Source organism: Gavialis gangeticus, unplaced genomic scaffold (assembly GCF_001723915.1).
Source record: "Gavialis gangeticus isolate Ggan-Ray unplaced genomic scaffold, GavGan_comp1, whole genome shotgun sequence".
Classification (NCBI taxonomy): Eukaryota; Metazoa; Chordata; order Crocodylia; family Gavialidae; genus Gavialis; species Gavialis gangeticus.
The window spans coordinates 52,802,129-52,827,892 of NW_017729022.1; the positions used below are offsets into that span (position 1 = coordinate 52,802,129).

At 43.6% G+C, this 25,764-nt stretch overlaps 5 protein-coding genes and 1 pseudogene across 5 annotated transcripts in view; 2 read left to right on the forward strand and 4 right to left on the reverse strand.

Annotated features, from left to right (window-relative positions):
- Nucleotides 1–719: 719 nt before the first annotated feature.
- Nucleotides 720–1,258, forward strand: LOC109295850 (annotated as a pseudogene).
- A 256-nt stretch (nucleotides 1,259–1,514) lies between these two features.
- LOC109297028 (histone H4) lies at nucleotides 1,515–1,912 on the reverse strand. The gene has a single exon (XM_019516696.1). The coding sequence runs from the start codon at nucleotides 1,887–1,889 to the stop codon at nucleotides 1,578–1,580; it is 312 nt and encodes a 103-aa protein (XP_019372241.1). The 5' UTR covers nucleotides 1,890–1,912; the 3' UTR covers nucleotides 1,515–1,577.
- A 1,260-nt stretch (nucleotides 1,913–3,172) lies between these two features.
- On the forward strand, nucleotides 3,173–7,232 carry LOC109295853 (histone H2B 1/2/3/4/6). Its single transcript, XM_019514948.1, has 2 exons — nucleotides 3,173–3,183; nucleotides 6,761–7,232. The coding sequence occupies exon 2, from the start codon at nucleotides 6,772–6,774 to the stop codon at nucleotides 7,150–7,152; it is 381 nt and encodes a 126-aa protein (XP_019370493.1). The 5' UTR covers nucleotides 3,173–3,183; nucleotides 6,761–6,771; the 3' UTR covers nucleotides 7,153–7,232.
- A 1,656-nt stretch (nucleotides 7,233–8,888) lies between these two features.
- On the reverse strand, nucleotides 8,889–9,858 carry LOC109295854 (histone H1-like; the record flags this gene model as incomplete). Its single annotated transcript, XM_019514949.1, is given in 3 exon segments — nucleotides 8,889–9,724; nucleotides 9,727–9,808; nucleotides 9,811–9,858. Coding segments are annotated over 3 exon segments (828 nt in total), but the record flags the coding sequence as incomplete, so codon positions are not given.
- A 1,431-nt stretch (nucleotides 9,859–11,289) lies between these two features.
- LOC109297029 (histone H2A-IV-like) lies at nucleotides 11,290–12,417 on the reverse strand. Its single transcript, XM_019516697.1, has one exon. It carries the CDS (start codon nucleotides 12,415–12,417, stop codon nucleotides 12,028–12,030), a length of 390 nt encoding a protein of 129 aa, XP_019372242.1. The 3' UTR covers nucleotides 11,290–12,027.
- Nucleotides 12,418–19,451: 7,034 nt separating this feature from the next.
- Nucleotides 19,452–25,764, reverse strand: part of WBP11 (WW domain binding protein 11) — a 17,596-nt gene continuing 11,283 nt past the window's right edge. The window contains exons 9-12 of the mRNA XM_019514950.1: nucleotides 25,609–25,710; nucleotides 23,090–23,407; nucleotides 21,360–21,542; nucleotides 19,452–20,574 (exon numbers count right to left, since the gene is read on the reverse strand). Of these exons, the coding sequence (XP_019370495.1) occupies nucleotides 20,141–20,574; nucleotides 21,360–21,542; nucleotides 23,090–23,407; nucleotides 25,609–25,710 (1,037 nt within the window). The 3' untranslated portion in view covers nucleotides 19,452–20,140. The remainder of the gene's footprint in view (nucleotides 20,575–21,359; nucleotides 21,543–23,089; nucleotides 23,408–25,608; nucleotides 25,711–25,764) is intronic.

The following is a 25,764-nucleotide window of genomic DNA, read 5'->3' on the forward strand; positions in this document are numbered from 1 at the left end:
CTTAGGGGTGGGGCAGTAGAAAAAGCCGCTCCTTTTTTCTCAAAAGTTCCGGGTAACAAGGCGGGGGGGTTGAAATACGGCATAGTATACCCACTAACTCCAGTAACAGGAGTTTTTGTAACGTGAACTTGTTCTACTAGTCATGCCCCGGCTGACCCAGGGAGCTACATTTCGGGGAGGTGCCGAGGGGGCACAGTATCCAAGGACTGCTTGGATCTATGCCGCAGGGTGCGCTGTGTTCTGCGGCCGTTTTCAAGCCCAGCGCACCTAATTCCGAGCAGTCTTAAGCCGTTCAGTGAGGTATAAGGAACATACATAGCTATATGCAAACAATAAATTCGCAAAGACCAAAGACCCAAATAGAAAGCAAGGTGATTTAAAGGATATGGAAAGGGGAGAGAAAGGAGGCACCGTTGAGCCAGGTGGTGGCGAGTAGAAAAGGGTTGTCCCGATATACCTCAGCTTTTAAACCATCTTACATCTCTCCATACAGTTTCAAAACACTGAAGCCCGGGCGGCATTGAGACGAGAGACTGAAGAAATGCACTGCTTCAGTCCAGAAGGGAAATCAAAGGATTTCGTTTTTTTTTAAAAAAAAAGAAGTATCTGCTGTCCAATGAGACTGGAGCGATCTCGGCAGCCAATCAGGAAGCTGATCTTAGCTATATATTATTGTTCCCGAGCGGAGGTTCGTACCAGTCTTTCTCAGCCCGTTTCTGGAGTGGTTAGGGAGGATGGCCCGCCCAAAGCAGACAGCGCGGAAGTCGACCGGCGGCAAAGTGACCCGCAAGCAGCCGGCCACCAAGGTGGCCCGCAAGAGCGCGCCCGCCACGGGCGGCGTGAAGAAGCCGCACCGCTACCGGCCCGGCACCGTGGCGCTGCGCGAGATCCGGCGGTACCAGAAGTCGACGGAGCTGCTGATCCGCAAGCTGCCCTTCCAGCGCCTGGTGCGCGAGATCGCGCAGGACTTCAAGACGGACCTGCGCTTCCAGAGCTCGGCCGTCATGGCGCTGCAGGAGGCCATAGAGGCCTCTTCGAGGACACCAACCTGTGTGCCATCCACGCCAAGCGCGTCACCATCATGCCCAAGGACATCCAGCTGGCCCGCCGCATCCGCGGCGAGAGGGCCTGGAGACCCTCACAAGTCTGCATCCATTCTCTGTAACCAACGAAAACGCAATGGCTCTTCTGAGAGCCACCACAGTCTCGATAAAATGAGCTGTTAGTTTGACTATCTTAATGCGTTAAAATTTAATGGGGGCTTTTGTATTTCACTGCTTGCGCGCGGGGAGGAGGAATCCTCTAATGCCCGGGCCAGTAAGTCCAGTTATCACACTGCTGCCAGCCCCACTCACAGGTAGGCTGTGTAGAACAGCGAACCAAGCTATAAACGCAAAAAAGAGGCAAGTGACAGTACGCTAAAAAATAGCAAATAAACAGCACAATGCCCAGCCACATTTAAGATACCGTGATAGCACAATTAGCATTAACAGCTCTTTCTGAGGAAACGTGGGTGGCTCTGAAAAGAGCCGTTGTGATCGATGTAGCTGTTAGATGGGCTTTTTTTCCGCGCCTGTTTAGCCGCCGAAGCCGTACAGAGTACGGCCCTGGCGCTTGAGCGCGTAGACCACGTCCATGGCGGTGACGGTCTTGCGCTTGGCGTGCTCCGTGTAGGTGACGGCGTCGCGGATCACGTTCTCCAGAAAGACCTTGAGCACCCCGCGGGTCTCCTCGTAGATGAGGCCGGAAATGCGCTTCACGCCGCCGCGCCGAGCCAGGCGGCGGATGGCCGGCTTGGTGATGCCCTGGATGTTGTCCCGCAGCACCTTCCTGTGACGCTTGGCGCCACCTTTCCCTAGCCCTTTCCCGCCCTTACCACGACCAGACATCGCTGTCAACTACTTGCTGCAATCTGTTTGTGAGGAGTGTAGCGGACAGCGCGGTATATATTGCCTGCGGTCCGACCTGATTGAGAACTGAAGAAAGAAAAAAGGCGCGAGACTGGCGCTTCTCCCTTCCCCCACGCTCCCTTGCCGCCTTGCCCTGTGAGCCTGAGGCGGCTCGGGCGCAGCGCCGCCGCAGTTTGGTGAGGCGCGGGGGGGGGGCATCATCCCTTCTCCCAGCCGCAGCCGCTGTGAGAAGAACTCATCTCCGCTTTGGGAGAGCTTTACACCCGCTAGCCAGCGCCGGCACCGCGCTCAGTGCCGCTGCTCTTTTCCCGGCAGGGTGGACCTCTCCCCAAGATGCCCCCTAGCACAGAACAGGAGCCTTTTCGCGTGCACTGTGCGCGTGTCATACTCGTGTTTTCCCTTCCCATCGTTGTGATCCCACTTGTGGCAGACACCGCCGAGTCTTCGGCGCAGGGGACGGGACGGGGACATCCTGTTCTGTTTCAAATAAGAAACTGCAGCAATATCTGGCCAACCGGCTTCGCAGACACATCCCTCCTCTCCCTCTCCTCTCTCTTTTCTCCCGTACCACCCGCCCCTTTCCTCGCCGTCTTCTCCGCCATCTTGCAAACCTTAAACAAAGGAGGGCTGCCGGCAATCGGTCTGCTACAGAATGCCTCGAAACTGAATCCCGAGAATAGCCTCACAGACATTATATTTTTTTCTTCGATTCCTTTGAGTTGTTTATTGCTAGTGCTCTCAAGGCCGTCTTATGAGTTACTGGCGTACAGGAATGAAAGGCCATAGCTCAAATCTAGACTCCTTTCCGGCTCCAGAAGGGGCTCTAGCCGTGCACCATTTGTAATGTATTGTTAGAAGCACTGTCTGTACTATAAAGAGATCGTTTTTTCAATTATGTACCTGGATGTGGAGAAAAAGATGCAAAAATACAGGAAATTGAGAAAGTTATTCTCTCAAGATGCCTCGGTTTTCTATATAAATGTTTATAGCACTCTACAATGATTTTTTTATTTTCAAAAATTCCCTCTTCCCTTCCTTTAAAATCTCACTTCCAGGGCACTCAAGAAGTGTTGGGGTGGACTGTTCATCTCCTGTACTCTCAGGTTAGAATGATTGAACTTTTTGTTCGTTTAAATGAATCCTGAAATTCTGAATAGGTTTGTTTTTCATTATGCTTTGCTTCCATCTTGTGGCTTTTCTGTTTCATTCATTTTGAGTAGCAGAGGCAGAAATATAATGTAAGATAGGAATTCAGAGAGAGAGATAGGAAAGGGTTCATTTTAGTTTGCCTCCTGATCTGATTTTTTTTCTTAGTCTAACTCATTTATCTCTTACCTCACAAATATTATGTTAATTATTATTTTATAAAAGGTATTACAGAGCACTCAGATGGTAGGGGTGCTTTATATAGTAACAGTTCCCCACAGTATGTCATATCAGCAGACAAATTAATAGAACCAGAAGTGGTTAAGGGTGCTACACAAAAGAAGTTCAACATCTAATTTGTAACCCCTGTATGATATTAATTGTATATGTTTGATCTTATCATTTGTTTTCCTGGGAGTTCTGTTTAACACCAGATAATCTTAGTAGGAGGTTTTTCAACCCTTACTTGAAGAGATAGCTATGTGACTAATAACAGGAATGTGCCTTGTTTTACCAACATTTTTAGGGATGTTAAAATACTTTGGATTGTTTCTCTATGAAATCAGTTAGATTAAGGCCTTCCTCAAAGAGCTTTTTTTTTTAAGTGTATCTCAGAAGATTATACTTTAGAAACTCTCCAGAGTGAAATGGAGGACTTGTGGGGCAATGACACACACAGAAACATTTTCAGCATAGTCTTAGAAAGTCCTGATATGTCATGTAAACAATACAGATAAAACAAAAAAGATGTTTGAAACCATAACCTTTGTAAGTAGGAATATCTGAAAACCAGTTTGATACCATATGTGAGGATAAATCAGGTTTTTGAAACACTCCTCAGTCACGTAACAGTTTTGACAGAAGTATTTTTCTCAAGACCCACTGAACTGATTTAAGTTACAACAGAGTTAGTCTATGGATGAGTACCTTTGAAAAATGTTACTTTTGGAATATCTGCTTTGTTTTTGTCTATGTATGCTTAAAAAGAAGGCATAACTTGAACTATACTAAATGATTCCCAGTCCATTGTCTCCATAAAGTTGGCAGCAATGTCTGCCACTATTGATATTTTCAAAATAAATGCTATCCAGGTCCTTTTAGTAAGGACTGATTAGCAGACCACTTCCAGAGGCTGTGTTTTTGTTTTCACATAAATCTGTTTGAGCTCCTTGCCTTTGGTGTGACCCTCTTCAACCATTTGCTGAACTGTGCATCCATACCTCTGTTTATATTACTGCTGGTTGTTGAAGAAGGGTTTGCCATCTCTTCTCCCCACATGTCAAGCAGATCCAAAATTTCAGTAAGGAGCCAGGGAATATGTGACCCATAGCTGGTATAAGTCTGCCATTATATCAGTGGTATCGAGCCAAGGCATAAAGCCCTGGGACTATGAAACCACAAATAGACTGTTCCTGACCATTATTAAAATACATATGTCAAATTAATTGAGCAGTAGGTAAATAGAAATGTTGGTCCTAAGGGTAAAGAAAAGCAGCATGGGAGGATTTCTGAGCTAGTTTGAAAAGATATGTATCCACACAATCTTATTCTTCATTAATTTATATCAAAAGAAACTTAGCCTACTTTCAGAGTTCTCACTATCAGTTAATTAATAGAATCAGCTAGATGCAATTTTAAAATAGCTGTTTATTTTAGTATCATCAGCACTACTTTTATTTCAATAACAGATTTGTATTAGTAATTTTCAAAGGTCTTAACCCAAAATGTGTGTAACATTTGGAAAGAATTCAGAGGAGGGCAATAAAAATGGTTAAGGGAATGGGGCACATGACTTATGAGGAGAGGCTGAGGGAACTTGAATTATTTAATCTGCAGAAGAGAAGACTGAAGGGGATTTGATAGCATCCTTTAACTACCCAAAGGGGGATCCAAAGAGGATGAAGCTAAATTGTTCTCAGTGATGGCAGATGACAAGACAAGGAACAATGGTCTCAAGTTGAAGCAAGGGAAGTTTAGGTTAAATCTTAGGAAGAATTTTCTTACTAGGAGAGTGTGAAGCGCACTGGAACAGGTTGCCTAGACAGACTGTGGAATCTCCATCCTCAGAGGTTTTTAAGCCCCAAGTTGACAGAGCCCTGTCTGGGATGATCTACTTGGGGATGGTCCTACTGTGAGCAGGGGGTTGGACTAGATGACCTCCTGAGGTCCCTTCCAGCCTTCATTTTCTATGATTCTGTGTCACACCCAGTATGCACAAACAAAAGCACATGCAAAGTGTTGTAGTACTAAATAGGTAAACATTGAAAGAAAGAAAGAAAGAAAGAAAGAAAGAAAGAAAGAAAAATATTTTTCCTTGTGATCATTTCTATTTAAGTGAACGGGAACGTGTGTAATTAAGCATAAGACTAAGTAAGCATGAGCTCTTTTCAGGACTAGAAGTTAAATTGGAATACCAATGAACTCAGTACCAAAAATCACCTGGACTTCAAAAAGGCCAGATTTCATTCCCAGTCTTCGGTTTGTTGTCTTTATCTTGCATGATCCCTGTGCCTAGATGACTTTCATTTCAGTACCAAGATCACATAATTCCTCTCATAATGGGTTTCCATACCTATTGCATCTGAAACATATCTGCATCAATGTTGATATATTATGGTTTGCATAGACCTGCCACCACTTCTATTCAGCATACATTTTGAAAGGCAAATTGTGTTTTTCTTCCCTTCTCAGGCACTACCAGCAATAATAACTGTCTCAGAGCCCAAATTATTTTTATTGTACTTGTGCTACTCCACCTCTACTTCTTAATTCAATTATAGTTCGGAAATCCCATGAGCCTTCAAGATTTATACAGGTATAACACAGGCCATAGTTTTTGACCAACAGGTTTATGTTGATGTGTGATGTGAACAATAGCATTTAACATACATTTGGATGATGGGGGCTGTTCAGGACAGAGTGGGAGAGAAAAGGTCAACAAAGTGAATTGGATTAATTTAACCTGGAAACAACTGATAGCAAATATGAAATTGTGTATGTCCATTTCCCCCCTCCCCACCACCATTTTTGTCATGATTAATCATTGTATTTTCGTTTATAAAGTCTCTCTCAACCCAATCCTTACAGCTTTGCCCCCCTAAACATAACCTTTTTCTTAAAATAAAAGCAATCATTCATACTAATTTGTGGTAATATTACTGTAGTATTTTCCTTCAACCCAGGAGAAAAATCATTCTTATGTTATGGTTGGGTATATACCTGGTATCTTTAATATATACACAAAACCAGTATTTTTCCCAGTTAGGTAACTACGTGAGAGACAGGTGCTCCTAATCCTGGAGGATCGACACTATCTTTCTAACGAAATTTATGCCCCCCTTTGCAGTTAAAAGGTTACAAACTATTCTAGAATACAAAACTGTTTCTAGTTTTGAAGGTTGCAATAACTTATTGGAAGGAGAGCAAGTTTAGAAGTAAAACGATTGTAAGCACTATAATCGTATAGTGCTTTAGGAAAATGTTTTCTGATTGGTTAAAATTGAATTCGTACCACTAGCCAATGGCGCATTGGTATTTGAAATTGACCAATTAAGAAGAAGTAGTGCACGAAATGACGTAAACAAGAACTCGTAGCAAATAAGAATGAAGAGCACAGAAGGCACCGATTTGCATAGGTCCCCTATAAATAGAGGGGGAGTTGGCTGTGCGTTTTACTACTGTTCTTGACTTGCTTCGAGAACAAGGGTTTAGCAACATGCCTGAGCCCGCCAAGTCCGCTCCCGCCCCCAAGAAAGGCTCCAAGAAAGCGGTCACCAAGACGCAGAAGAAGGGCGACAAGAAGCGCAAGAAGAGCAGAAAGGAGAGCTACTCCATCTACGTGTACAAGGTGCTGAAGCAGGTGCACCCGGACACCGGCATCTCGTCCAAGGCCATGGGCATCATGAACTCCTTCGTCAACGACATCTTTGAGCGCATCGCCGGCGAGGCCTCCCGCCTGGCGCACTACAACAAGCGCTCGACCATCACGTCCCGGGAGATCCAGACTGCCGTGCGCCTGCTGCTGCCCGGGGAGCTGGCCAAGCACGCCGTGTCCGAGGGCACCAAGGCTGTCACCAAGTACACCAGCTCCAAGTAAACAGGCTCGAGCCGTTTTAGCCTAGAACCCAAAGGCTCTTCTAAGAGCCACCCACATTTTCAGTAAAGGAGCTTTATTGCTGTGTTATTTCTATATTCGTGGGGCAAAGAGTATGTACAAAAACTTGTTTAATCTTTAAATTAAGGCTGTGCTTTTCTTTGTACGTGGCACCAGCTAAATCCAAGGGAAGGGAAATCGAAGTATTCCATGTTTTTAAAAGAGAAATTAGACTTTCCATATTTAATCACATAGTCTAAGTGTCAAGCTCTGAATGCTAGAGAACAGTCAAGTGAACAAAAGTTTAGAGTACCTGAAAAGTAATCAAATTGTCAAGTTCTTTCATAGTTTCATAGATGTTAGGGTCGGAAGGGACCTATGAGATCACTGAGTCCCACGCCCTGCCCTGGGCAGGAGTGAGCGCTGGGGTCAGATGACCACAGCCTGGTGTCTATCCAATCTCCTTTTAAACACCCCCAAGGTAGGGAACAGCGCCACCTCCCTTGGAAGCTTATTCCATATTTCGGCAACCCTCACTGTAAAGAATTTTTTCCTGATGTCCAATCTGAATTTGCTCTCTTCCAGTTTCCTTGGTTACCTTGTAAGTCTTTCGAAACTCTTTGTTGAACTTTTTGGGTTGTTCAGGTGACCCGGTCACTGATCAAGGGAGTCTATTGCTCTACAGACTACCTATGTTTAAGCCCCGTGTCTTATCTTATTCTCATCACTTCCTGAAAATCACAGCTGCTGAGCAGAAAATAGCCAGCCTTCCCACTAAACACGAGTCCTTCCACTTGCTTCCAGTATTGCTAGTACTAAGCAAGCAGAGAGGAAAGGTTTGAATACAGGGTAACTATAGCTTTATCGAGACCCGTTTTGTTCAGTTGAATGCTGCCATTCAGAAACCGCGCCTGGAGCCCCACCATTAATACCAGGCAACTTGTAGTGACCCTGAAACTTTGAGGGGTATTGCTCTTCCCTGCTCTGTCAGGAGTGTCCCCAGTCCAGCTGAACCTCTTGTGCTCTGATATTTCTCCCCCCCCCCCCATTAATATTGCGGCTACAATGATGGCACTGAGGTATGAGCACCGTATTCTCCCCTTTGTGAAGGCGAGTGTGCCATGTACTACATCCTTTACATAATCCGGGTGGCGGCAAAACTCGTCTCCTTTTGAAATGCGACCTAGGCGGAAATAGAAACCGGTCAAGAGCCTGCATTCCCAGGGCACGGCCAGCTCATCTGCACCCCCGACTGTTGTACGCGAACGAGTGATGATAAAACATAACGTTAGCTAATCGATCTGTAGAATCAGCGCTTTATTTCAAATGATTGTGAACAGAAAGCCCCGGAGGGTTAGACACAGGGCGGCAGTCTGACCAATCCCTGAGCAGCGCGGGCTTTTCAAAGTTTCCAACTGTTTGAATGCTATTTCCAGCCGCCAGTCAGCAGCTGGAACGCTTCTCGCTGTGCCCTCACTGCCCGGCCCCCGCCCCGAGGACTTGGGGCCAACACAAGCGAACAGCAAGTCCAGCTGTTGCAGCCTCACCACGACTGGCAGAAGCCAGATCGCGTTTCGCAAGTCACCATTTGCTTGCTGTTGTTTTGGGAAATTTATAGCCTTGACTGTCACTTGCAACCGCTGCAGGCGCGGGACCGCACGGCGGCACTGGGACCTGGCCGACCCCAGGGGCAAAACCAGGCTGGGCTCGTTTTAAATGTGCGCTACGTGTAGGCTCACCACCTCGCCCCGGGCACTACGGGGCTGGCGGTACACGCTACTGGTGCTGTAAGCAAGAGTATTTCAGCTCCTTTTAGGAAGAGGTGGGTGGCTCTTAAAAGAGCCGTTGGGTTTGCATGAATAATTTCAGAAGCCGCTTTACTTCTTCTTGGGCGCCGCCTTCTTGGCCTTGGCTGCCTTGGGCTTGGCTGCCTTGGGCTTGGCAGCCTTGGGCTTCACCGCCTTGGCCTTGGCCGGGCTCTTGGCGGCCCGCTTGGGCTTGGCAGCCTTGGCCTTCTTGGGGCTCTTGGCCGCGCTCTTCTTGGCCGCGGCGGCCGCCGGCTTCTTGGCTTTCTTGGGGCTCTTCTTCACGGCCGCCGCCTTCTTGGGTTTTTTGGCTGCGCTGGCGGGCTTCTTGGCCGCCGCCTTCTTAGGCTTGGCTGTCGTTGTCTTTTTCTTGGTTGCTTTCTCCTTGGTTTCACCTGGCTTCTTATTCAGCTTGAAGGAGCCCGAGGCGCCAGTGCCCTTGGTCTGCACCAGGATGCCCTTGTTCACCAGGCTCCGGAGCCCCAGCTTGATGCGACTGTTGTTCTTCTCCACATCGTAGCCGCCGGCTGCCAGCGCCTTCTTGAGCGCAGCCAGGGACAACCCCTTTCGCTCCTTGGAGGCGGACACGGCCTGAGTGATCAGCTCGGTCACGCTGGGCCCCGCGGGCTTGCGGGCCTTGGAACCGCCCGCAGCCTTCTTCGCCTTCTTGGCGGTGGCTTTCGCCCCAGGAGCAGACACAGCAGGAGCGGCAACAGGCGCGGTCTCCGACATAGCGGCGAACGTCCTCCACGAATCAGAAAAAAAACAATTGGGCTAGCGCAAGTCAGATGCCTGGTATTTATAGAGACGAGCTGCCCCGTGATTGGTGCGTTACAGAGCCCGCCCAGCTGCAAGGCAGAAAGGACTCTTCTCTCCGCTTAGTTTGTGTTTCTTAGGAGTCAAAAAAGTGTATTTTTTAAAGAATAGATCCGGTGGAATCACCCCATTTTAAATCAGGATGAAGAAGAAAGACTGTTTTTTCATCCGGTAAAGTTTCCCGGCGGGGAAATAAAAGGCGAATTAAAAAAGAGTGAATAAACGCTGAGTCCTGGACCTGGAGAGACCTCGGGAAATAGAAACTTTTGTTTTTCCTTCTAAATAAAAGCTTCATAGTCCAAAAAAAAACCTCCAAAGCCACCAAATCTTATTCTTTAAAGGGTCTCATTTAAATCACAGCTGAAAACCAGGCATTTGAACCCCTATTTTCATCACAAAATGATTTCAAAGGGAAGGAAGTAACACAAGTTCGTCCCAGAGCGTTGAATATGGATTAGAAATTAGCCTCTTTGACCAAAATCCTTTACCTCTTAAAACAATGTAATTAAGCGAAATTCGTGCCTGTTGTAACAGCACAGTGTGCAATTTAAAGTCCTGTGAGGACCAGTTTGTGTCCCGGGAAGAAATGTTATTATCAAGTACAGTTTGTTACTTTGTGTACAGTACAGACAGCGTTGGTTACATAGCGGTGTGTTGCAGAAAGGGTGATTGTCCTCGTTAAAAGACAACGTCTTCATAACTTTATGTGGAAGAAATGCTAGCGAGGTTTTCCTGTTAACTAAGAAGAAAACATTAATATTTACTGATACCACATTATGTTTTTGATAGCATCTCTACCCAGTGTGGGAAATTATGAGTCATTGTCTAAAACGGGCATGGCTGTTTCTAAGGATTTCCCATGCTTGTCTACTAAAAACTTTGACACTGCTATTTCTGAGTGCGTTTTAGGAATAAAATACTCTTGGAGTAAAGGATCCCTACATCACTCAAAAAAAGGTTAAATAGAAAGTTTAATCACACAAAGCTATTGTTTTAGTCAATTTTTAAGCACATTCCTGCGTTAGCACAAGATGGAAAGGCTTTATACTGAAGCTTTATAAGCCGAAAGGGACCAACACTCCATCAAAATATTTCGTGTCATCTCATGACATTTCTTTAGATGATGAAAGCGAAGTCAGTAATAGTTAAGCTACACCCCACAAAAAAAGATGACTCAAATGATATGAATGAATGACTGACTTTCCTTCCTAACATTGTGTTTCCCTATGGTAGTAAATGCACTTTTATATTGATGAAAGCATCATTTAAAGGACTTTTTACTTTACCAGTGAGTCTTTTTTTCCTTCTGTACCACTACTGAACACATTAACCTGGGTCACATGCACCATCTAATAATCATTACTGGAGATGTCTCATGGTAATAATATCCCATTGGCCACGCAGTGGCATCTTCAGCCACCCCACAAATCTGAGCTTATCCAGATTCCAGAACACAAGCAATAATGACAGCACCACCTGATAACTGCTCTTGAAACTGGCTATTTTAGAAGGTGTATAATGAGATGGAAAATACCAGGGGAGTTGTTTTAAAAATAAAAATACCCCATTTTGGTTGTTTGGTTTAATAAAGTGGCCCAGTCATTTTTGGAAACTAGTTCTGTAGCCTAAAATGAATGAGTGATGAGGTACAGTTTGCAGCTTGTCACGGATATTCAGTTTCCTGGTCAAGAGAATACATGTACTATGTCGTATACGGGGGTGTACGGTGTAGCAGCGTTGGTCTGAAGACACAGGCAGACAAGGTGCTTTGGGTACATCAGGTATCTTTTATTAGACCAAGTCAAATACTTGGAAAAATTCTTCCATGCACAAACGCTTTGTCAGGTTCAGAAACTGCCTGCAGATGATATATAGGCATCTATCATGTATATACCGATCACTCAGGCTTTTTCACCCCATTTCATGTTTTTCTACGTGCTACCCAACACTACATCTGTCTTCTTTTGACATGTTCAATTTTTGCAGACATAGCAGTGAGGCATTAATACCTCCAATTATTTCTGTCCTTCCTTTTCCCCTCAAGAGCTCATTACCGAACACGCCGATGAAAGGTAAAACTGGCAAGTGTCCCAGTGTTACTGTTAGAAAAAACTATCCTGCGCATCAGAAAGGAAAACCTTCCGTTTCTAAGCACGACATTCAGCTCTTCCCTGTAACATGGTGGGTAGCTCTGAAAAGAGCTATTGGGTTCTGTTTAGCGGTTGACAAGACGGATCCTGCCTCTTCGAGGCTGGGTTTACTTGGCCTTAGCCTTGTGGCTCTCGGTCTTCTTGGGCAGCAGCACGGCCTGGATGTTGGGCAGGACGCCGCCCTGCGCGATCGTCACTTTGCCTAGCAGCTTGTTGAGCTCCTCGTCGTTGCGGATGGCCAACGGCAGATGGCGGGGGATGATGCGCGTCTTCTTGTTGTCCCGCGCCGCGTTGCCCGCCAGCTCCAGGATCTCGGCCGTCAGGTACTCCAGCACGGCCGCGAGGTAAACCGGGGCCCCGGTTCCGACCCGCTCTGTGTAGTGGCCTTTGCGCAGAAGGCGGTGAACGCGGCCCACCGGGAACTGCAGCCCGGCCCGCGAAGACCGAGACTTGGCTTTGGCACGCGCCTTCCCGCTCTGCTTGCCGTGGCCCGACATTGTCACTCCACTACAACCCGACGCCGCCCAAATCAGCGCAAAGAACTCGGGACCCCGCCCCGAGCCCTGCCCTTTTATCCTTTTTCCCGGACTGGGAAAGCGAATTGTGATTGGCTAATCAAACGCCCTTGCTCTGTACAACCAATGGCGATGCGGATCTAAATCTGACCAATGGCGAGGCAGGAGCGCCTTTCACTCCCTGTCCCTCTTCACTTTTCAAAGACGGCCCCGACCCTTTCCTTTCAGCTCTTTCTACTGTTTCTCGACGTTTTCTCTTCTAGCACGTACTTCAGCATTTTCCAACAGCTGCATGTGAAAAAAATCCCTCTGTCTCTAAAGAGACTACTACTTACAGATATCTAATTATATTTAAAGAATGACCCACTCCGTTTAAATCCAAAAGGGGAAGAATTGCTTTATCCAATCCAATCCTATCTGAATCTTACCACAGATCGTTGCTTGCCTTCAGTGTTCTGCCTGTCCCACAGACACGGAGTAATGATGATTTTACAGTGTCCTGCTGAAAGAACCAAGGGTTGCCATGCAGTTACAGAGGTGCTTTCAGGAAAGGCAAGGCGAAAAGGGGAGAGGGTAAAAGACACTATATCCAAATATGCACACTAGAAATGTCTCCTTATCTTCAAAAGGGAAGAGGGAAAAGAGACTATCCACATATGCACAGTCAAAATGTTTCCGTATCTTCAAGTGAAAATATTACACTAACTCAGAAAGAAGAAAACACATTTTTCTTCTGAAAATAGCAACAGTTCCACTGTCTTCAGGAGTGGAAATGGTTTTATTTAGCTTCAGCTAAAATATCCAGAAACTAAATAAAAAAAATCAAGTAGTATTTGAAAAGTTGAAAGTTAAATAAGGGATATTAAAAATACCCTTGCACTGGTGAAATGCAGGAGAAAATTTAAAATATCAAACAGAATATGAACATTTTATTCTGGAAACAAATTTTTCAGATTCAATATTGAATTAAGTCAAGTGTTACCCAAGTGTTATTCTTTAGGATATTTTGGAGCAGATTATGCTACTGGTAGTCTAGTTGAAAGAGTTTATTTTAAAAGTAGATTGGGAGAAATCCCATTGAAGGTGATCAATTTCTCCCTATCACACAAGAGAACAGGTTTAAGACCACCGTGACAGCAACCAACTATTTTACCTCAAATCACTTAGAAGGATCTGACCGGGATATGGGAGCCATCACTCCACCTCCCCAAGTATGGATACGTATATACTTACAGCCATTTCATAAGGAGCGGGGGACTCCTCTTCCGAACCCTGCAACAGCAGCCATTACATTCAGTTAGGTGAAAACAAACTGAGAAGATTTAAAGTGTAGCAAAACAAGCTCCACCACTAACACCCTTCATCCCAGGTTGAAGACGGAGCAGCTTTGCTACATTTGTATTGTCCCTAGCCTATCCAGACATAAGTATTATAGCATATATACTTGAAATAATAACGATTTGTAGTTTCTTCCAGGCCTGAAAGCTATTCAGTTAGTTTGGACAGGAATCCTAGAGGGGTGGGAAAAGGTAGCCTGTACTCTAAATAGATCCGTAAATTAAATTTGCCGTGGAAATCTCAAAGCAGAAAGTAACACCCACAATGAAACCACCTTCAGAATTAAACCAAAGCTCTAATTAGGTTTATTCCCACCCCTGTCTCTCTATAAATTGAAACTAAAGGGAGTCAAGAAATATGCTCTTATCAAGACCATGTTTCCTCCAGCCAGGAATCAGTAATAAAATTAAAGAGGAATATTGCATGTGTTGTTTAAACATAGATGATGATGATGATGATGAGTTTATTACCAACTATCACGTATGAAGCAGTAAACTGAGATTGGGGTCCTTCCTTCCGATTTCCTTTAATATCGGAAGCAATGTCCCCAACTCTTCCACTACCACCACCACCCTTAGATGCTAAGCTGCTTACAAATGAGCAAATAGAACCAGTCATCAGACTCCTTCTCCTAACAGAATTTGCTGGCGAGTAGTAACTAGTGTCAAATGGGATTTTTTTTTCCCCATTGGAAGGAAAATCCTATTCCCACTGAGCATGATGCACGACCTCTCTTCTCACAAGCAGACCCACCTTCCATGATCCACACTTCACTCATCTTTTAGACAGACTCTCACCATGTATATTCCTCTGAGCCAATGCATTAAGTCCATTTGCAAGCTGACACTTGAGCTGCCATTTTCTGTGCATTTTAAGCAGGGTAATTCACAAGGAGCACTTGCATCATTTTCACAGAGACCTGCAGTGATTGCTTCCAGGAAGAGCTTGTCCTCACTGGAACTTCCAAAGCTTTGAATGCCTGGTCCCTCCTCCCTGAACTACCAATGCTTCAACTGAGATCAGAAAAACACACCCAAACTGTTGTTCTAGAAAAGAAGCAGCTAGTGGCAGGATGTTATCAGAAAGTGTTTTTCAGCCTTGAAACTCACTCTCACCCCACAGCCACAAACTTTTGATCATTTTGGTATACTTCAAAAGCATTTTTTACAAGTTTTTTAACATTTTTAAACAGCTGGGGAGACATATCACAGACAAGAAATTTTGATTGGTAATTACGTTAACTTCTGAATAGTAGGATTAGGAAAAGGGACAGAAATGTGCTATTGTCCAGTGTTTCATCTTGAATTCTAGAACTCATGGCAAGAGAAAACTAGAACTCAGGATAGACCTTTTGTTATAGGTACTTCATTTCAATCTAAAAATCAATCAAGTTGGATCAAGTGGAAGAAATATATGCCTACATACACTTTCCATTCAATTTGTAGCTTAACATAAACCAATACAAGAGCTCTCTTTCTAGAAAAGATTTCTATTACCAGGTCACACTGGATTCTGGTCTTTGTATTACACTTTTCATCAAAGGCAGTGTTTCTCTGCCATTTTAGACTAGAGGTACTCCTCAGAAAATGCCAGCTCTGAGTTTATACCTTGTGAATCATGTGTAGGTGTTTGCATCCCTAACTGGTAATATTGAACTGCTACTTTAAAGAACCTCATGGCACACTGGACAAAAAAAAAGTAATAATAATCACTGATCTATGGAAATAAAGTCAAACTTCCTGATTTCAGAATGAGTTTCCTATGTGGAACTTTTAAAATCATGGTAAAAAAAAACAGTTCTTATCTTTTTCCAAACAAATGGACCCATGTATTAGGTAGATGCATTCTCCCTAGAGACCACTCTGGATCATCTGCTTTCCAGGCACAAAGTCAACTTACAAGACCATGTCTATAAATGCTCTTTTAGTGTGGGCCATCACATGGCTGTGACCCCACAAAAGAGGTAACCAGTTTCCATCCTACTGCACTTGGACAAAAATCTCAGTGACCCAATGAGATCTGGCCAATGAAGAGTGGGGGTGGTGGCCATGGTAGCACATTATCTTTTGGCTATTTCTGAAATTTGCTCACCATCCTTCTTCAGCCTTCCTCAACCCACTGCCAGAAATTTTGCACCTAACATGTAAAGGGAGAACAAACAGAAGTCAGAAATAACATTTTATAGAAACACAAAAAGTGCCAGGCACTTCATAAAATATGTAGAAGGAACTAGGCATTTGCCCCAAAGAACCATTTAAGTTTAAAACAAACAGGCAAGGGAGACAGAGTAGCATATAAAGAGGACAAAGAAGGTCAAGCATTCAAGCTATAGTTCCCAGACCTGAAATTAATCAGCCACCTATGGAGGAATTTTGATTACAACTTCAATGTTACAAGCCTGTCATCTCCAAGAAATGTCACCAACTTCCTTTCACATACTCTACACTCAGCAGAAAAAATCCTTATTCTCAAAAGGGTTCTGGGCTTTTATTTCTGCCTAAAATAATAGCAACTCTCTCACAGACTCTAAGCAGGTGTGAGTACAATGCTGTCATTACCAGCAGTAGGTTATTCATGTGAACCTGCTCTTTGAGGAAAACAACGGTAGAAAAATGACATCTTGAAAGTCATGGGAGGTTAAATAAAGAAACATTATTGCCTAGAAAGACATGTACACAATTTTGAACCTTGCCAGAAAGAAATGAAGATCCCTGCTGCTGTAATGATTGAGTAAAAAAAGCCTGAAGTAAAAATGGAAGGGTGGAATCATCAAAAAGGCTGGAGAACAGTGAAAATAGTTTCTAGTAGCGTCTCTCAAGGGACTTAAGCTAGAGGTCACTTTCCCTAGACCTCTGACACTTTGCCAATATTCATCCTCCCAAACCTCCCACTTCTGCTTTCCAATATTCATAAAAAGTGCTCCCTCCACTCCACCAACTACTTGCTCATCCCATTTCTTCCCTATTCCTTTCTGATAGGGCAAGAGATGAATCTAAATAAGTAAATAAATACATACAAATTCAGACATAAAAGGTGTTTTAACCAGAGACTCTGACAATCAAATAATACGCTGCCACTGCACTTATCTCTGATCTAGCACCTCCATCAGCAATATGGTCCACTGGAGCACAGCAACAAACTAGGGAACGAGGAAACCAGTATTCTACCATGACTGCCATTGAGCCTACAGACCCCATCACCTCTGTTAGCTTCCCAACCTGAGAAATGGAGACAACTGTTGCCTCCTTTGTAAGCTGTATTGTATGTTACAAAAGAAAAGCACAATATAAAAGCTATGTATTAAAAGCATCTGGGGGGTGGAGGGGGGGGGACACATACTACCAAATCACTTCACCTATGCAAAACAAAACAAAAATCCCAAAAAGGTCCCAAAACAAAACCCACCACAACAAACCAAAGTCACCAGTGCTGTGGAATTGTTGTGATGAAAGGGCATGTATGACAGCCTCCTGGCAGAAGAAAATGACTTCCCTTGTTCCAGAATTAATTGTACTGGTTTTACACAGCAAGCTTTGTAGCAGAAACCAGCTCCTCTTCCACCTCTTGCAAACAATTCTATAGGAGCACAGAGAGGAACACAACTTATTAAAATTTCACACGAGGGGAAAAAAAGTCAGCAAATATCAAACCATTCCAGCCCTACCTACATACTTCCTGGAAAATACTGCAGCTTCAAGATTTTAAACCAGTAGATCCTGTGAACAAAAGCAGCCTTAAGTACTTAGAGCCCAAATGCTTATCACTGCAAGCACAGAAGCTGCTGTTAATATCCCCATCTAGCTTGCTGCACTCTGTCCTGCCCACTATCAAGAGTCTGCTGTCTTCACTTACATCCCAGTGGCTGCAATCCTATTATTTTTTTCTCTTTCCAATGTCCATCCCCTCCTCCCTACCCTACCCACCAGTTATACTCCTTCTCCACACCCCCAGGGCCACTATTTATTCTCCTCCTCGATGACATCTGCTACAGGAAGTGGTCCTATAAAGCTTTCTAGCTCCCGCAGTTTCCTTTTAAAGCCCAAGCATGCTTAATTAAATAATTCCTGGTTGGCTTTACTGTTACTATGGCTTGCCTCCTCTTTTCTCACCAGCTCTAGGACTAAGGATACAGAGGTGGCTGCAAGCCTCAGGCCATCACAGAAGAAATGACAGAAGTGGCCTGTCAAAATATACGTACACTGAAAGGAAAATAATCATTGAGTCAGGGACTTGCATGGAAGTGGGAAGGACAAACATGGAGCGTATGAGAGACTCTTGTAGGACAAAATTATACACTTCTTACATTTCAAAATCATCCTACTGTAGTATATTGCCTGTAGAAGATGCTGAGAGAAGAACTTTTCCTCCTGTCCAGTTATGTCATTATGTTTCTTGTTATCTTCCTAAAAAAGAAGCTTTTATATACTAATACATGGCTTCATGGACAAGGGAACTATTCATGACAGATGGATCAATGTATCATGGCTCAAAAATGATATTCTGAGAAAGAAGTGCTGGATTTTTTCTCCTTTAAGTTTAGAGAGTAGATTCCAAACTCCTGTACAGCCAAAAAAAAAAAAAAAGGCTGGGAGGAAGAAGACACTCACACCAGATAGCAGCATATACATTGACCAAATAAAGGAACACTTCCATCTGAAATTTACTAATGTTAATAAAAAGCAATTTAGGGTAGAAAATAATATAGCTGTATAACCTTTCACCAGGCAAACCTGCTTGTTGGCAGCATATAAAGAACAGGTTAAAAATTTTCAAGAGTGACTAGTAACACTATTTATTGGTATCACCTTAAGGGGGCTGAGTTTTAAAGTAAGTGTTGGGCATCCACCCTTTAAGCCCTCAATAGTAGTGTACCATAATTAGGAAATCAAAGGAACTGGTGTTTCTCTCATACTGGAAAGCAAGACTGAGCACAATGAACGTAGAAAAGACTTATCATAAAGGCAGAAAGACAGCAAAAATAATTTATGGAAAAGGGGTGTCTGTGTCTGCTAAAATTATTTACTTGTGTTTCCAGTGATGTTCTGTGTGATACTTGCAAATGTACACACACACACTCACACACACACACACACACACACACACACTCTTCAACTATTATCAGATTTTAAAATTTAACCAAAACACATTTATAAACTTAATGTGTGCATGTGTATTTTTAAATTAAAACAATGTAAATTTCACCAATTATAGGATTTTTTTTTTTTTACTTGCTAGCATTAAACGGGCAATACACTCAGCTGGACTCTTAATAGAATTTGTTCCTGACATTTCCTCAAGCAAAAGTATTTCTATGTTTTAAACCATTGATAAATGGATTTTTTCTCTCATTTGAGATGCTGCCTCATCAGTCCTTAGGACAAGTGCAATTCAAATATTTGAGTTAAAGCTTCAGTTACATAAACAGAGAAGTCTGCAACTAATGTGGCCTCAACATTTCAGTCTTCAAAAATTACACAATATACTAGCAAAGGCAAGGAATGAACTGAACAGTTTATGAAAGATGCAAATGCACTGACTTCGTTCATGACTTAAATCTTAAAAACTGTATTTAATTCACAACCTACAGCCCAGTCTTTCTACTGTGAGGCTCAGAGCAACAATCCCTCCCCAGAAGCTATGTACAGAATTATTATAGATACCAGACCATGAGGCAGGAGTCTTAATACACTGAACATTTATTGTCTTTCATGAGACAGAATGAAGTTTCTCCTGTCAGCAGGAAACCACAAAGATGGTTGCAGAGGGGACAGAGTGCAAAACTCCAGTGTACAATATATGCAACAAATTACCTCCCTGCCCACCCTTGGGAGAAAAAATGATTGATCGATTTCACTGCAACTAAAAATAGTACTATAAAATATTTACAGGGAAAAAACACAAAAAAGAACATAAAAACCTGACAATCAGGTCTGTATATGAAATGTTACCAGCTTATTTCTGGTACCTCAGGAATTTGTGCCATTACCCTACCACAGAGCATCCATGAAGTGAGAGGGTTCCATTGAGTGCGATACACTCCCCCTTCTTTCAGTATTACAGCCTCATTCCCACAATGATAGAAGGACCCAAGAAAGGCCTTTTACCAGGGTCACCTTCCGGACACTAAGTCTCCTCCCCACCAAGAAGCTAGAAGTAGAAATTCTGGCTCTAAAGGGGCTTCCCTGCCACACCCCACATGTAATGGTCTCTACTTAGAGACTCTTGATAAGTTAACCTCCGGGTAAGGCAGCTATGTTTAACACATGCCCTCCAACCCAATCATTGCAGTCAGGAGGATCCTCTTCCTCCATCATGGTAGTCTGATCACAGCTCAGCAAGTAGGAGGGCTGACTGCAAACAGACTAAGTTACAGAAGCCCTTCCATTTCCTTCATGAAGGCTTCATACACATCATCCTTTGTCTGAACAGAGACAGGGGCAGAGGATCCAGCCTTGGGTGTTGCTTTGGTTAATGGAAGAGCAGGCTCATCATCTGGTTTCCTCTGGGAGGCAGCAGACGCACCTTTGTTCTCACGGCGCACTCGCAAAGCAGTGGGCACAAAGCGAGTAATCTCTGCCTTGGGGTTGGTGATTTGTGGCTTGGCACTGATAGTTGCTGTGGCTTTCTTCTCAATGGTGGCTGCACTGGTGTCATCCGCCTTGGGGCGCTGGATCAAACTGGGTGGGGCACTCAGCACCCCTGGGTTTGGAATAGGTGCTGGTGGGAAAAGCCCGGGTGGGGCAGGTCCTAAGGGAGGCACCAAAGGTGGACGCAACATGCCTGGGCGAGGTGGAGGAATACCTGTATGGGGAACAGAAAGTCTAAGCTAGCTCTCTGTTCTGCTAAGTGCCCGAAGGAACACTTGGCATGGGTTTAGAGCAAGCTCATAGGTTGAAAGGGGGCCAGTAACTTGGACAGCATTACAAGGTGATATTACCAGTTGCATCAGCTTGATCTCCATTAGGAACAATGTACACAAACACTTACAATGGGAAATTCCAGACAGGCATAATGTCCCTCATCAGAGCTTAAAAGCCCAAAAATGCTGCATCCTACCCTCTTTCACATTCCTCTTAGATATGATGTGCTTAGCATAAAGCACATGAAACTTAGCTTCCCATCACATACCTATAAGAAACTCAGTTACATCAGAAAACTAACCAGGGAGTGTAAACTCTACCCTGCTTCAGAAAAGGCCTGCTACTGAAATAAGAATTCCAAGTGGGAGGTCAGTGCAAGAACATTTTAGAATAGCATTATGACACAGCAGAGTACAAACTTAGACCCTGTGGTAGCAAAGGAACTTAAACTTCCTGAGATAAGTCCGCATGGAACACTAACAGAAGTGTTCTTGTTGAGGAAGTGATATCTCCCAGAGACTTAATGTAAAGAGGAAGACTTCTCCAAGCCATGTTTTAGTGACATAGACTGAATGGGGGCACACCAGTATTATGAAACTATTTACTTTGTTTGTCCAGGGCACTGGGAAAGTCCTTTTCTCCCCGCTCTGTGAAATGGCTTGACTAGTAGAAAGGATTTAAACAAGAGACTGTAAATGAGTAGAAACAAAGAGGGGAAAATTTTACCTGGGGGTGCCGGAGGGGGCAGGCGAGGTGGGGGACCCCGTGGAGGAGGACCAGGTGGTAGACCTGGAGGTGGGCCCGGTGGAGGGCCAGGGGGTCGGCCAGGTGGAGGTCCTGGTGGTAAGAGTCGTGGTAAAGGTCCACGCAGTCCTGGCAAGCCAGGTGGTCTCAAGAATGGAGGGGCCCCTGACAATGTAAAAAGGAACAAGTTAGGTCATGAGTTGGTGGGGAGTGAGTGAAAAACCACCCTATGGTCAAGAGTTAACATCATCTTTAAGATGAGCTGTGTCCAATACCAGCAAACCCTTAGTTTTTAAAAGGGATCTTCCAGCATCTCAAATACACACAAAAGTCTCTGATCCCTCAGAGGTCACATGCTATCTTGACCTTTTTCAGGCATAAGGGCCCTTTTTTAGTCTTCACTTCTTACCCAAACACAAAAGTTCAAGTGCTGAACTATGCTCAACATATAACTTTTTCTAGCAACCCAGCAAACCCATGTGAACACTTTTATAGGCAAGAATATGAAAGTATCACTTTAAACAGCTGTTTGCTGTCATAGAGCCACAAGAAGTCTCTTAATTGAAAAGCAATCAAGAACATTGTCTTAAAAGACTACAGCTATTGCTAGACGGCACCAATGGCTCATCACTTCTGATGGTTCATCTCCAACAATAGTCAAAGCCAACTACTTAAGAGAAAAAATGGTAAAATCCATCTGACCATGGTACTGACTGTGGGAATGAAATGGAGGGAATTTTCTTCCTGATCCCAAATCAGGATCCCAAATCTTTTTTGTGTAGATTAAATAGGTTGGCAGGCCTATCATCTTTATTTAATGGCTATCACTGTTCTTGTAAGTAGTTACTGAATTAATATGCTACAACACAGCCCAGAGTCAAAAGGCAAAAAAAAAAAAAAAAAATTCTCTTTTCTTTGGTGTCACCATCTCAAACATGGTGCTGCTCAAATGATCTTGAACTCAACCTAATTCCAAAATAATTGTGATCCAATACCCATATTTCCCTGTTTATTGAGATTGAGACTCTAGACTCATCAGCTACACTCCTTCCTTCCCATATACTTCAGTAATAGTTTATTTGCCTATATTTAAACAACTAAAGACAAGTTTACTGGAGGACTTTTCATTCTGGATTTTGTTTCTCCTGCTGAGATGACACACAGACATTTCTGATCACACAAGAACAGTAAAAGGTGAGTGCATGCAGCTGACTTTTAAAAGGAGGGATGGTGACAGGACATGCCTTGCTCTTGTTCATTAAAATCCTCTTTATACTTCTTATATGTGGCTCAGAAACACAATAGCAGGATAATTATAAACAAAGTCCTAAATGTCCTCTCTCTATACCAGCCAATTTTCTTCTTGGAATTTAATGCAGTTAAATAGTTCAGGGAATTCCATTTCTAAGCCAACTGCCCCAATTGAGTTCAGTTGTGACCCCATTTACCCACGCAAATTGTGTTGCTATATCCCTCCAATTCCTAATGAAACGTGCTCACACTGCAGAACCAGCAGTACTTGGTTCTCTTGCTTGGAAATTAAGAAAGGAAGCCTAAAATTGAATTTACGGTGCAAGTCTCATTCTCTCTTAGCAAGATATGAAACACTCCTAGAATGGTGGCAATTGTAGCTGGTTGAGGAACAGTTAAGTGACCTCTGCACAGTTGAAAGTCTACAAACTAAATTAAATGAAAACAGTCAAATGACCCACCTGGTGGAGGGCCAGGAGGAAGGCCAGTGGGTGGCCCTGGGGGTCGCAGAGGAGGGGCAGGAGGTGGTCCTAGTGGAGGTGGCCCAGGCATAGGAGGTGCCTGTATCTGAGCTGGAGGAACAGGCTGTGGCGGTGGTTGCTGCTGTGGCTGGGGCTGGGCAGCTGCAGTAGATGATCCAGTCTCAGTCAGAGACTCCTCTGTGTGTTGTTGTTGTTGTTGTGATGATGATGTGTCTTCAGTTTCTGAGTCCTCCTCATCATCATCCTCCTCTTCCGAGTATTCCTCCACTTCTCGGCCTTCCTCTGGAATTTCCTGACCTGAAGACAAAAAAAAAAAAAAAGAGACACAATGTAGTAATGCAGGGGGGCAACCTTTTTAAATGGGTGTGCCACAAATGAACTCTGCTCCCTGCTCTCACCAACTGCCACTAATCCCTTTCCCAACCTGCAGCTCAGGTTCCCGTTTCCTTCCCTGTGCTCCCCGGCTGATCTGATGCTCTACATTCTGTTTCCTGCCCTATCTGCCACTGAGCTGCCTGCCCCCTCCCCAGTCTGCCCATACCATTTGTGGCACCTATACCACAGGTTGGCCACTCCTGTATTAATCAACTCATAGCTACTACTATTATAACACCACAGAAAAACCAGACTACATGGTATAAGGGGAAAGAAATCCTTACCCCACACTAATGGTGAATAAACTGATATAATTTAGACACCATAGAAGACATACAGTAAAAGGATCCTAATGGAACTCACTAGTACTATATTTTCAGGACTTACTAACAGTTGCTTTGGTTTCCACCAAAGCATGCAAAATATTTCTTAGGGGAATATTATTGTAAACTGATGCCATCACTCGAACTATAAAACAAGCTAGACATTTTCCCTCCCTCCCTTCACCCCCTTGTGCACAAATAGCTTCTTTTTAAGAGATTTAAATGCTCTAAGGAGTGAGAGAGGAAACTTAACTTGATGCAAATGTGGCATTAATGTAGAAAAAAAATGTTAGGTTGCCCATGTTCAAACTAGGCTTATTAATACTAAAAGACTTTAGATTAGTGGGTAACAATTCAGTTTTAAATTTACTCCCTCTTTCCTCCTCTTAAAGATGTTAGCTTTTCATTAAAGGTTGAAAAATTAAGCAAGCAGAAAAATTAAGGTTCCTTCAGCAACTTCAACTCTGCCATTCTTAATTCATGTAGTACTTCCTATTATCTGTTTAAAACAACCAGTCATAGACTAAATAAACCAGTTATTAAACAGTAACGATCGGTCAGCGAAGGGATACTTCGGAATTTCTGCTGACTACAAAAAGTTAGCTTAAACAGGCCAGCCAATAGCACATTCCCAGTGTACCTTATTTTACTTTATACTTGATGTCACAAAAAGCAGAAAATGTGCAACTTGTCCAGAAATAAGTTTGCTTTAGAAATCTTAATTTATGACTTTCCTGATGCTTAATTTCTAAAGGTAACGCCACACATTAACGTAAGCTAATAGTTTTACCTAGTTAATACACACCCTACAGTCTATTCAAGTGATGTGTCCAGATTTTTTTAATCAACTTAAAGTTAACTTCTGCATATCAATATTGCAACAAACAGTAAAACCTGAAGTTATGGCTACAATTATAATTAAAACATTTTAAAAGCACCCGTTTACTTTGCTCAGATAAGTAAAATGTGTGTATAGGCAGTGGGCATAACTACACGAGACGCAACATCGCTGTAGCTCACTGCTACAGCAACATAGTGTTGGCAGGCACAAACCATGACACTGGCACTACTGTGTAGTAGCTGGTTGCTACTGCACAGTAGCGTTGGAAATGACCCATGTGACACTACGACTGCACAGTGACGACAGTTACTGTGCAGTCCAGTGCATGTGTACATGCACCCAGTACCACTGTTCTTCTATCATCCCTTACCACACCCTCCATCAGATACATGCTCTTTGGTTGATAGTGCCCATTCCTGTTTAGACTCTGCAAGAACACTTTCTGATAACAGCAACAAAAAGCTGAAACTGAAGAGGCAAGAGAGAGATGTGTACACAGAAAGAGGATGATTGATGGTCTGGCACATGTACATTATTGTAGCCTTGGGGAAAAGAACCTTCTAAGTATCAAGAGAGTTTCTGCCTTCATTGTTCATGCAGGCCATTTTTTAAAAAGCTTGTCTTTAAGATACAGGAGTGGATAGTGTTGTTGGTTTTTTTCCTTTGTTAAGTCAAAAAGCTTTCTCTGTCCTTCATATTCAACTCAATGCTTCAACAACTACCCTGAGGAAATTAAACCACTATGTGCTCTTTAACAGCTAGAAGCAATTTCTTAACTGATTTCCCTTAACTCATTTCCTTCTGTTATTTCTGTAATATCCTGACCTTTATGCATAGCATGTGGATATGGAAATTTTCACTGGGAGGCTTTCTACACAATTCACACTCTCTCACTGTAAGGCAACTAGAGAGATACAAGTTCCAATGTTGATAACCTGCTAAGATACCCAACTATTTACCTGCCATTCGCAGCATCATGGCCTGAAGGGGAGTCAACTCCTTCATGTTCTTTTTCTTTTTCCGTGACTTGCCAGGCATGTCAGCAAACCGCACACTGTGACCTACAAAGATGGGGGGATGCCTTGTTGGACTTGGTGTTGGCCACGGGCAATGAC